Source organism: Elgaria multicarinata, chromosome 8 (genome assembly GCF_023053635.1).
Source record: "Elgaria multicarinata webbii isolate HBS135686 ecotype San Diego chromosome 8, rElgMul1.1.pri, whole genome shotgun sequence".
NCBI lineage: Eukaryota > Metazoa > Chordata > Lepidosauria > Squamata > Anguidae > Elgaria > Elgaria multicarinata.
This window is the reverse complement of record NC_086178.1, coordinates 8943908-8957131: the sequence shown is the minus strand read 5'-3', so window position 1 is coordinate 8957131 and position 13224 is coordinate 8943908. Positions and strand designations below refer to the sequence as shown.

Below are 13224 nucleotides of genomic sequence, written 5' to 3'. Positions count from 1 at the left end.
CATTGAGCAGGGGGTTGGACTCGATGGCCTTGTAGGCCCCTTCCAACTCTGCTATTCTATGATTCTATGATTCTATGACTCTGCGGTGGTAGGTTAATTTTTCAAAGCAGGCTATATCCCACACTTTCCCTTTCCATCCAGTGAGTGTAGGGCCATTCGGATCCTGTAGGGCTACAGGATCCATAGATAGCATAATATCAGTAAAATTATCAGTGGTTTAGATGACAAGGGATATTATTAAATAGTTTCTGATAAGCATAATCCTGAGTTCTTCTATATTTCACATACGTTCTTCATTGTATTGTACTTTAACATGCTGTTTACCAATTCGATAACCTTTGGACCAAAAATAGTATACAAATAAATCTTAAGCACAGTCCGTGGAGAAAAATCAAATCACAATTAAAGGACATAAATATTGAATTACAGTGAAAGCATTTGTTATTTGTGGAACGTCTGCCAACAGTTTTCCAAAAAAGTTTGTTTCATGAAAATTAGTCAACAGGAAGACAGTGAAAAAAAGCTAAACAACTCCTGACTTTGAATTATATATGTAAAATTAAAAATAATATTGAAATACTTTTTCATATCACATTTGTTCTACAATGTTTTATTAACACAACTCTGTTGTCCATAGTCACCACAGAAAGGAAACAATTCAAAATTCTCTACACTCCATCTCTTTCTCAGCTTAATAAGTTATTGAAAAAATATTTTTAAAGAAGTACCTTAATGGCAAGATCTTCAGAAATTCTATTTCCAATTCGCCATATTCCTCCAATGACAGGAAGGGAAAGAGGCCCAGGAGGGTAGTGTCTGCGTGTCCAGAGTTGTCTCAGGAAGACCAAAATCAGAAGAGCCACCAGCAGAGCAATCAGAGGTGCCTGTATCCCCATCATTTTCCTGCCTTCTCTTTCTCTTTGACTGTTGCTAAGATATCTGGATATGTTGACTCTGCTTTTCCTGGCTTCCTTTTGCCTTCCTTAGAGATGTTGTCAGTTCTTTCTCTTACTCCCTGTTAACGTCTCTTTATATTCTCCAATTGCAAAACAACAAAACCAAATAAGCATAATCTCTTCTGATATCATAGCCTTGCAATTTGGTCCTCCTGGCATGTGTCACAATAGCACAGTGTGTTATGGAACATGGCTAGTTCTGGAATGTGTAAATCTAATAATTGGAATGAGGAGTGTTTAATTAGAGATGCCAGTCTAATTCTGCTCAAAGCTAACACGGGGCCATTTTGTGGGGTGGGGATTGCCATAAATATTCAGAAAAATCAGTGTACCGTCAGTTGATGAAATATAGCTGAATCTAAGATTGGGTGATTTCAATATTCATGTGGATGACCCTCAAGATGCTGCAGCTCTACGATTTCGCTCATTATCTTCCTCTTATGATCTTAAGCTTTGGTCTGATGCACCCACACATTCCCTTGGACACTGTCTGGATCTTGTTCTCACTCGGAATTGCTCTGTGTTGGACTTTTCTACTGCTCACTTTCCGTTGTCAGATCATCACCTAGTTTCTTTCAATATTACTCATAATCCTCCTCCTTCACATCCCGCTTCTCGCTCTTGTCGCAACTTGCAATCTATCAATTATGAGGCTTTTTCCCAGTCTCTAGCCTCCTCCCTTCCTTCTGTCTTTTCGGCTGTCTCCTTGGACTCAGGTGTCTCCTCCTTTAATTCCTCCTTATCTTCAACTCTTGATAACCTTGCTCCATCTACAACTCGGATAGTTCGCCCTTCTCAACCCCAACTGTGGCTCACCTCTTTCCTCCGCTACTTTCGCTCTTGTTCCCGGGCAGCTGAACGCCTTTGGCGTAAGACCAGGGACAGGGAGGACTTTGTCCACTACAAATTTGTTCTCTCCTCTTTCTCTTCTGCCATTTCATTGGCCAAACAGCAGTACTACTCAACGCTGATCCAGTCAAATGCTAGGCATCCTCAGCAGCTCTTTGCATCCTTCAATTCTCTTCTGAAGCCTAATCCGCCATCTCTCCCTGCCTCTCTGTCTGCTAATAACTTTGCCTCTTTTTTCAATGCTAAAATCCAAACTATCCGCTCTGATCTGGCCAGCTCTGCTCCTCTTCCAGTTCCTGTTCCTCATCTGTCAGTTCCTCCTGCAAATTTCTCTGCATTTCCTTCGGTCTCAGCGGATGAACTGTCTACAATACTGCGCTCTTCAAAGCCTTCCACTTGTTCTCGTGATCCGATTCCTTCTCGTGTCTTTATTAATCTTATTCCTGCTATCCTCCCTTCCTTGCTTCGTATTATTAATCTTTCTCTGTCCTCTGGTTCATTTCCTTCTGCTTTTAAACATGCTACAGTCTCTCCCATTCTCAAGAAACCTACTCTTGATAGGCTATCTCTGTCTAACTACCGACCTGTCTCTTTGTTGCCCTTTGTTTCTAAGATCCTGGAGCGGGCGGTCTACTCTCGCTGTCTTGACTTTCTTTCTAGTAACTCTGCTTTGGATCCACTTCAATCTGGATTCCGCCCTCTGCATTCCACCAAAACAGCCCTTACTAAGATCACCAATGATCTCCTTACTGCCAAGTCTAAAGGCCATTATTCTGTTCTTATTCTCCTTGATCCAACTGCAGCCTTTGACATGGTTGATCATGATCTTCTCTTAGATTCCCTTCATGACCTTGGATTTTGTGGCTCTGTCTATAACTGGTTTGCCTCCTATCTAGCGGGTCGCTCTTTCAGCGTGTTGGCTAATGGCAGCTCGACTTCCTCCTTTCCCCTTTCAGTAGGGGTTCCATAAGGCTCGGTGCTTGGCCCGTTGTTGTTTTCCTTATACATGTTGCCCTTGGGCAAGCTTATTCATTCTCATGGCCTCCAATATCATCTGTACGCCGATGATACACAACTATATCTGTCATCTCCGGAACTTTCTCCTGATGTTCACGATCGTATCTCGGCATGTCTTTCAGATATCTCAGCTTGGCTGCTTCATTGTCGTTTGAAACTCAATATGGCAAAGACTGAATTGCTCGTTTTTCCTCCTAAATCTTCTCCTCATCTCTCATTCTCTCTTACTGTCAATGATGTTACGCTTACTCCGGTCAAGGAAGCTCGTAGCCTTGGCTTTATATTTGACTCCTCGCTCTCCTTTATTCCTCATATTGAGGCAGTAGCTAAATCTTGTCATTTTTTCCTGTATAATATTGCCAGGATTTGATCATTTTTGTCTGTCTCTTCCACCAAGATGCTTGTTCATGCACTGGTTATTTCACGGTTGGACTACTGCAACCTTCTTCTCTCTGGCCTTCCTTCTTCTCACATCAGTCCGTTGGTTTCTGTTCACCACTCCGCCGCAAAGATCATCTTCTTGGCTCGCCGCTCTGACCATGTTACTCCGCTTCTGAAATCTCTTCATTGGCTTCCAATTCACTTCAGAATCCACTATAAACTTCTCTTGTTAACCTTCAAAGCTTTTCACGGTCTAGCTCCTTCCTATCTCTCCTCTCTCATCTCACACTATTGCCCTGCTCGTGCTCTTCGCTCCTCTGATGCCATGTTTCTCACCTGCCAAAGGGCCTCTACTTCCCTTGCTCGGCTCTGCTTCCCTTGCAGCAGAGCATTTTCTTCTGCTGCCCCTTACGCCTGGAATGCTCTTCCAGAACATTTGAGAACTACAAGTTCAATCGCAGCTTTTAAAGCTCAACTAAAAACTTTTCTTTTTCCTAAAGCTTTTAAAACTTGATGTTGTGCAGACTTTATACTGTTAGTTTTACCCTACCCTGTGCCTGCTTACCCTTCCCTGTACCTGTTTGCATTCTCTTCCCCTCCTTATCGTTTTACTAGGATTTTATTAGATTGTAAGCCTATGCGGCAGAGTCTTGCTATTTACTGTTTTACTCTGTACAGCACCATGTACATTGATGGTGCTATATAAATAAATAATAATAATAATAATAATAATAATAATAAGAAGAAGAAGAAGAAGAAGAGTCCTGCTAGATCAGACAAAAGGCCTACTTAGTTCAACATTTTATTTCCTACAGTGACCTGCCAGATGCCTCTGAGTGGCCAACAAGCAATAGCCCTCTCCCAGTGTAGTTGTCTAGCAACAGGCATTCAGAAGAAAGCCATTGATAGCCTTTTCCTCCATGATTTGTCCAAAGCCATCTAGGCTGTTGGCATCAGGGATGTGTGAATCCTGTCTCTTTTATTTCCAGGAACTTTTCTCATTTGCCTCCCTGTACTCTCAGCTATCCAAGGAGAGTTGCAAGCACATGTGCATAGACCAGCCCTCTAAAACCTGGTGCCCTCCCGATTTGTTGGTGGCCATGCTGGCTGGGACTGAAGGACATTGTAGCCCAGCTCAGCTTGAGGGCACAGGTTAATGAAAGCTGCTGGCAGAGACCATCCTGGAAAGTGCCAGGTACATTCTGGAAAATGGGTTGTTTCTTCCTTTATATTTTACATTAGCCTTTGTCCATAAACAGCTCTATTTGCATGAGTCGAAGATAGAAACTGATCAAGTTTTGGTAATGAGCGTGACTGCATAGGTGTACCAGTGAGGTGATGGATTCCCCAGGAAAAGGGGGCACATGACCCTCAAAGAAATACAAAAGAGTGGTTCAGAAAGATATATCTGACAAGGGAGACATTGTGGAATCTCACTTAGACACGTAGATGGCGTTCGCTCGCAAAGGCTTTATTCAGCAAGACAGAAAAACACGCTGCAGCAGAGACCTCACCTTCACCGAGGCTACATCTGCCTGACGTGTAGAGGTGGGTTGTTTTTTTTTAACTTGGATAGGGTTCCCATTATTATTGCATACAATGGCAATGCTATTGCTCACCATAGAAGCTAGACTGTCAGCAGCTGCAGATATTGGCTGGTGAGTTCCTCTTTTGGGATGAGTCACTGTTGCAGAGGCTTCTACACCCCAAAACAGATTAGCTTTACACAGGTGCAGTGTAAATGTGAGACATATGCACATATGTGTATGGGTTTATATATGGTTTTCCTCAAGAACCCTTTAGGAAATCTCCATTACAGAAAGAGAGCAAACCTTACTCATTTTTAGTTTCAAAGTTCTTATAGGTATTTAGAGATTTCCATTACAGAGGGAAGCGAATAAGAAGATTACTTTAATCATGGTGTTTACTGCAATAAATAGGGGTGTGCATGGACCCCCCCGATCCGGTTCTTTTCCAGATTCGCAACTTCTGGATTGGGTCCGCTCCACTGCCAATAGTCTGCTCCAGTTCGCTTTTGAATATCGGATTCCCCATTTACAGACATGGGATTTACTCTGACATTTTGACAGATAAAAACTTGGAAGCAGGCACCCTCACAGATGCCATCTAGATCCACATTCATGGCAAGTTTCAAGCAAATCCCATCATCCCCTGATTTTTGGCGGGTCTATAACCTCTAAAGCATCACCCCTAACCCCAATTCACACCCCTTTTTATATCTCCGTCAATTTTCATGTTAGAAATGTCAAATTAGGCACCATGACACCTGATGCATGTATACACATGCATTCCAAGCCTCAATCAAATCCAAGCCTCCCTTGATTTTTGGGGAATTTTTGAAAATTGGACACCCCATTTCCAGACATGGGATTTTCTCTGACATTTAGACAGATAAATAACTTCGAAGCAGGGACCATCACAGATGCCATCTAGATCCACATTCATGGCATGTTTCAAGCAAATCCCATCATTCCCTGATTTTGGGAGGGTCTTTAACTCACCCCAATTCAAGTCCCATGCTAGAACTTTGTCAGTTTTCACATTAGAAATGTCAAATTAGGCACCATGACACCTGATGCATGTATACACATGCATGCCAAGCCTCAAGCAAATCCAATCCTCCACTGATTTTGGGGGGATTTTTGAAAATCGGACACCCCAGTAGCTCAGGGATTTTTAAAGCTGCAGATAGCTCAATGGGCTTTATTCATGGCCATTTCAAAAGAAATCCCAACATGCCATGAATTGGGGAGTAGACAAACCTAAATATGAATCTTCTTCCATACTTGAAAAATATATTTGGAATTTCAAAAAGTCTAAGTAAGCACAGGAAGGAATTATCCCCTGAGTCAAAGCAAGACACACACAAACCATCCCTGCGAGGTGGGCACAGAGGAGGAGGACTGGGTGGACTGGACTATGGAATATGCCATAGATCTATGGGGGAGTCAGTCCTGGCAGCTGCCCCAACACAGCAGCACCCTGGGGGAGGCGGCAAGGCAGGCAGGCAGGAAGGAAGGTGACATTCCTGGGTGTACAATGAAGTGAGCCAAAGATTGTTTGTTTCAAAGCCAGCAGTAATGCATTACAAACCAACCCTGCAAGGCGCGCACAGAGGAGGAGTACTGGGACCAAACAAGCTGGAGGCTGGTGGGCATGAACCACAAAGCCCATCATGTAGTACAGCTCCCAGGCACCAGGCAGGCAGGGAGGCAGGCAGAGATATGCCATAGATCTATGGCGGAGTCAGTACCAGCAGATACCCCAAAACCGCCCAGAGAGCAGCTTTTTGTGAACCGCCCAGAGAGCATCGGCTATTGGGCGGTATTGACATGTAATAAATAAATAAATAAATAAATAAACAACAGCACACAGGCGGAGGCGGGAAGGCAGGCAGGCAGGCAGCAGACATTCCTGGGTGCACAAGGAAGTGAGCCAAGGATTGTTTGTTTCAAAGCCAGCAGTAATACATAGCAAACCAACCCTGCGAGGCGGGCACAGAGGAGGGGGACCGGGACCAAGCATGCCAGAGGCTGGTAGGCACTGTATCAATAGGTAGAACAAAGTGAGACACCCAGGAAGTCAGATGGAAGAGGGAGTCAGGGACACTGAGACTTTGATTGAAGGAATACTCACCCAATCAGGACGTGACACAGCAGTCAGGGACTCCGCACTCTCAGGAGTCAGTCAGGGCTGGAGAGAAGTTAGTTAGAAGCTATGTTTGTTTGAGGCAATAAAAGTTGTATTTTCTTCATTTGCAACAAACCCATCTTTGAAACATGGTGTCAGAAGTCTAACAGGACCCACTTACAACAACAACAACAAAAAACAGCTTGAGGTTTTGCATTATGGAGCCAGGTTTGAAAGCCCCCCCCCTGACCCCCCCCATCACTGGATTTCACTGTGCCTAATCTGGCTCAAGCTGGGCAGAACTGGAAAGAGGAGTTTGAATTGTACCTGGATCTTGCCTTCACAAAAGAGAAAGAAAAGCAAAAGGTAAAGTTATTTTATTATCTGATTGGAGAAAAGGGGCGAGAGATATGCAAAACTCTTGGGTTTAGTCTGCAACAGCTAGTAAAAGGGCTGGATGATTACTGCATACCTAAACAAAATGAAACAATGGAACAATATCAATTCTTTATGAGGCAGCAGGGGTCTGAAGAGAGACTGGATGCTTATGTTACTGCACTAAGGATTTTGGCAACAACCTGTAATTTTGGGGCTATCACAGACTCCCTCATCAGAGACAGAATTGTCTGTGGGACCACAGGCCAACATCTGAGTGAGAGGCTGTTGCGGGAGCCAGATTTAACACTGACTCGTTGTTTGGAGATTGCTAGGGCAGCTGAAGCTACTAAAGAGAGGCTTAGGACATTAGAAGGCACCCATGAGGTGCAGGTGCATGCAGTCCAACACCAGTCAAGTCCGTATAATGAGCAGGGCCGGCAGCCTCAGAGACGACTGCCTAAAATACAGTGTATGTTCTGTGGGAAACAACACGAAAAGAGAAAAGAAAGGTGCCCAGCATATGGACAGAAGTGTAAAGGTTGTGGCAAACCCAACCATTTCCAAAGTCAGTGCAAGAGTGAGAAGAAACCTAATAGGCTGGCTGTGAGAACAATACAGAATGAAAGCGATGAGTCTGAAAACTGTGAGGATGTTTTAAGCCTCACTTTGGGTCCAGTGAATCATGATGTCCACATAGTGGGGAATACAGGGAAGAAGGTAACCTACCCCACTGCATTGTTTGCCACTATGTTGTTGAACAAACACCCAGTTCGTTTCCAACTGGATTGTGGAGCCACCTGCAATGTGCTGCCATTAGCTCTAATAGACAGGAAAACAGATCTGGAACCATGTGGCCAATTGCTCATTATGTACAATAGCAGTACCCTGAAACCTGTGGGGAAGTGCAGGCTAAAGATTCGCAATCCAAAGAATAATAGACTCTATCGCTTAGAGTTCATCATCATGGAAGAGAATGCCCACAGACCACTGCTAGGAAGCAAAGCAGTCCAAGCTATGCAATTGATTCACGTGCAACATAAGAACATCCTGAACGCTGTACAAGCCAGTGAGCAGAACCAGTCCAGGATTTGGACAATGGAGAAAATACTGAAAGGTTTTGGGGATGTTTTTGAAGGGGAAGGACATTTGGCAGGGAAATTGAAACCTGAGGAAGATCCTTCAGTAGAACCAGTAAAGATCCCTAAAAGGAGAGTTCCTATGGCACTGGCAGAACCACTGAAGAAGGAACTAGCAAGCCTTCAAAGCAAAGGCATAATTGCTCCAGTAGAGACTAGCACAGAATAGATCAGCAGCTTGGTCATTGTATGGAAACCCTCTGGAAAACTCCATATTTGTATTGACCCTAAACCTTTAAATAAGGCATTAAAACGCAGTCATTATCCCCTGCCAACCATTGACGATGTTCTATGTGACCTATCACGAGCCAAGGTTTTTTCAGTGTTTGATGTGAAAAATGGATTTTGGCACATAGAACTGGATAAGGAATCTAGCTACCTGACCACGTTTGCAACACCGTTTGGCAGATACCGCTGGTTATGAATGCCAATGGGCATCAGCCCTGCCCCAGAAGTATTTCAACGCAGGTTGAATCAAGAGCTAGAGAACATACCAGGCCTGAAGATAATCGCAGATGATATCCTAATTGTGGGAGAAGGAAATACGATAATAGAAGCAACAAGGGATCATCACAAAAAGTTGTGCCATTGTCTGGAGAGGTGAAGAGAGAGGAACATCAAATTGAATCAGGATAAGGCCAGATTAAGACTGAAAGAAGTACCTTACATTGGCCACCTGCTGACTGCAGATGGGTTGAAGGTGGACCCTGGAAAAGTTAAGGCAATCTGAGAGATGCCACAACCCGAGGATGTGAAAGGTGTGCAACAATTCTTAAGCATGGTAAACTACCTGGTGAAGTTTTGTAAAGGGTTAGCAGCTGACTGTGAGCCACTCAGACAGTTGACACACAAAGAAGTAGAATGGGAATGGTCAGAGAGTCATCAGCAAGCATTTCATAAAATTAAGGCTACTATATCTAAGACCCCTGTACTGAAGTACTGTAGCCCAGAGGAACAGCTAGTCCTACAATGTGATGCCTCACAAAAGGGGCTAGGAGCGGCCCATTTACAAAAACAACAACCAATTGCTTTTGCCAGTAGAGCACTGTCAGAAACAGAGAGAGGTTATGCACAAATTGAAAAAAGAACTGTTAGCTGTCCTATTTGGGATGGAACCCTTCCAACAGCTCACTTTTGGACTGACAGTACATGTCCAATCTGACCACAAGCCGTTGGAAACCATTGTGCAGAAACCATTATTGAGTGCCCCAAAGAGGCTTCAAAGGATGTTGATGAGATTGCAAAAGTATGATGTACCGATCCAATATCATCCAGGCAAGCACCTGGTAATGGCAGACACGTTAAGCAGAGCATATCTCTCAGAGCCCAGTGCAGATGGTTCAGTTGAAAAGGACATAGAGTCAATAAATATGCTGCAATATCTACCCATTTCACAGCCACGCCTACAAGCAATACAGGAAGGCACAGAGCAGTATACCAACTTACAGATAGTTAAACGCATTGTCCTGGATGGTTAGCCAGAGACCAAACATCAGCTACCAGTGGAAGCTACACCCTATTTCTCAATGAGAGAGGAGCTCCGTGTGCAAGATGGAATTCTCTTTAGGGCATCCCAGAGGCAATGCGCTTAGACATTCAAGAGGCAGCTGGACAAGCATCTGTCAGGGATGCTTTAGGGTGGATTTCTGCATTGAGCAGGGGGTTGGACTCGATGGCTTTGTTGGCCCCTTCCAACTCTGCCATTCTATGATTCTATGACATAATGAAAAGGATACACTCCTCACGTATGGGAATCGAGAGCTGTCTGAGGAGAGCGAGAGAATGTGTATATTGGCCTGGCATGAATGATCAGCTGAAACTTACATGGCACAATGTGAGATCTGCAATTCTCTAGGTGACAGAGAGCAAAAAGAAACACTCCACCCACATGAGATTCCAAGGAGGCCTTGGGAAAAGGTAGGAGTAGATTTATTCAAGTTGTAAGACAAAGACTACCTCATAACGGTGGACTATTCCAATTTCTGGGAGACAGACTCCTTACTAGATACCCGATCTCGAACAATTATCAGAAAGCTTAAAGGACACTTTGCCCGTTATGGAATACCCAATGTTTTATTTTCAGACAATTGCCCTTAGTGTGTGTCTGAAGAATTTAGGGCCTTCAGAGCACAGTGGGAATTTGATCATTAGACATCATCACCGGCCTATCCCCAGAGCAATGGAAAAGCTGAGTCAGCTGTCAAGACAGCAAAGCGTATTTTGGTCAAAGCCAAGAAAGCTGGGACAGATCCATATCTAGCTGTCTTAGACCACAGGAACACCCCATCACAAGGCTTGGATGGGAGTCCAGCTCAGAGTCTCATGGGTCGAAGAACTAAGACCTTACTTCCAATGCAAGGAAATTTGCTGCAGCCAGAAATCCATAACAGACGAGCTGACTCTATAGCAGAACAAAAATCAAGACAGGCCCATTATTATTATAAGTTGGCCAAAGATCTACCTGATCTACACAGTGGTGAGCAAGTCTGGATTCAGCCAGCAGGGCAAGAGAACAAGGAATGGCGAAAGGCAGAAGTACAAAGGCAAGTGAACACACAGTCATTTGAGGTGGTGACACCAGAAGGTCAAGTCTTCAGAAGAAACCGTAGACATCTGCGGAGGAGCAGCCAACTAGTATCAAACGCAGGTGTGCAGAAACACGACCAAGAACAGCAATTCCAGGAGGAGAGAGCACCCACTTCACAGTCTGGCCTCCAGGCAAGAGGTCATTCGGAATCCCCTGCCAGAGAGACTGGGGAGATAGTTGAAATGTCCTCACATCCTAGGGATACCCATGATACCACTTATCACCCCAGAGAAACTACATCTCCTACAGCAAAACAAGTAAGAACTCGAGCAGGTCGCCTGGTACAGAAGCCACACCATCTACAAGACTATGTTTAGCTTTGGGGGTGGGGGTAAATGGGAGTTGTAATGTATTGTTGGCTAAAATCAAAAAAGGAGAGATGTATCAATAGGTAGAACTAAGTGAGACACACAGGAATTATTATTATTATTATTATTTATTTATATAGCACCATCAATGTACATGGTGCTGTACAGATAACACAGTAAATAACAAGACCCTGCCGCATAGGCTTACAATCTAATAAGTTGTAGTAAACAATAAAGAGGGAAGGAGAATGCAAACAGGCACAGGGAAGTGTAAACAGGCACCGGGTAGGGTGAAGCTAACAGTATAGAGTCAGAACAAACTCAATATTTGAAGGCTATAGGGAAAAGAAAAGTTTTTAGCTGAGTTTTAAAAGCAGTGATTGAGTTTGTAGTTCTCAATTGTTCTGGAAGAGCGTTCCAGGCGTACGGGGCAGCAGAAGAAAAAGGACGAAGCCGAGTAAGGGAAGTGGAGGTCCTTGGGCAGGCGAGAAGCATGGCATCAGAGGAGCGGAGAGCCCGAGCGGGGCGATAGTGTGAGATTAGAGAGGAGAGATAGGCAGGAGCTAGACCGTGAAGAGCTTTGAAGGTCAGCAGGAGAAGTTTATATTGGATTCTGGAGTGAATTGGAAGCCAATGAAGAGATTTCAGAAGTGGAGTGACATGGTCAGAGCGGCGGGCCAGGAAGATGATCTTAGCGGCAGAGTGGTGGACAGAGACCAGCGGACTGATGTGAGACGAAGGAAGGCCAGAGAGAAGAAGGTTGCAGTAGTCCAGCCGAGAGATAACCAGTGCGTGAACGAGAGTCTTGGCAGAAGAAACAGACAAAAATGGTCGAATCCTGGCAATATTATATAGGAAGAAACGACAGGATTTAGCTACTGCCTCGATGTGAGGAGTAAAGGAGAGCGAGGAGTCAAATATAAAGCCAAGGCTACGAGCTTCCTTGACTGGAGTAAGCGTGACATCGTTGACAGTAAGAGAGAATGAGAGGTGAGGAGAAGGTTTAGGAGGAAAAACAAGCAATTCACTCTTTGCCATGTTAAGTTTCAAACGACGATGAAGCAGCCAGGCTGAGATATCTGAAAGACATGCCGAGATACGATCGTGAACATCTGGAGAAAGTTCCGGAGATGAAAGATATGGAAGAGGAAGTCAGGGACACTGAGACTTTGATTGAAGGAATACTCACCCAATCAGGACGTGACACAGCAGTCAGTGACTCAGCACTCTCAGGAGTCAGTCAGGGCTGGAGAGAAGTTAGTTAGAAGTTCTGTTTGTTTGAGGCAATAAAAGTTTTATTTTTATATAATACTGCATTCCTCATTTGCAACAAACCCATCTTTGAAACAGGCATGAACAACAAAGCCCATCATGTAGTACAGCTCCCAGGCACCAGGCGGGTAGAGAGGCAGGCAGAGATATGCCATAGATCTATGGGGGAGTCAGTCCCGGCAGATGCCCCACCACAGCACCACCCGGGGGGGGGAGGCAGGCAAGCATGGAGCAGACATTTCTGGGGGCACAAGGAAGTGAGCCAAGGATTGTTTCAAAGCCAGTAATGCAAACCATCCCTGTGAGGCGGGAGCAACACAGAGAGATGCCTTTTCTTTTGCATCCCATAACTAGGAGGCTAGGAGGATAAGAGTAAAACTTTGTGATCCTTGCTTCAGAGTTGATTGACTGCATTGTGTACACAGCCATTATTAAAAAACAAAATAATAACGTTAATAATAGCAGTACTAATTAATATTAATTGCAACAACAACAACAACAACAACAACAACAACAACAATAAGGAGTTGAACCACAATGAAAGCCTGCTTGACCTCACTGAAGAGGAAAAGCTAGGAGAGCTTGGGCTATGGGGTGTATAAATATAAAATGAAATAAATAAATAAATAAACAAAGGAGGGGTGGAATTAAAAGCAGCAGTATTGCTGAATAAACAACAAGAACATTTT

At 44.2% G+C, this 13224-nt stretch overlaps 1 protein-coding gene across 1 annotated transcript in view; it reads right to left on the bottom strand.

Annotated features, from left to right (window-relative positions):
* LOC134402407 (cytochrome P450 2J1-like) overlaps positions 1-929 on the bottom strand; it is a 52885-nt gene extending 51956 nt beyond the window's left edge. The window contains exon 1 of the mRNA XM_063131836.1: positions 729-929. Coding sequence (XP_062987906.1) covers positions 729-899 — 171 coding nt within the window. The 5' untranslated portion in view covers positions 900-929. The remainder of the gene's footprint in view (positions 1-728) is intronic.
* Between the last annotated feature and the right edge of the window lie 12295 nt (positions 930-13224).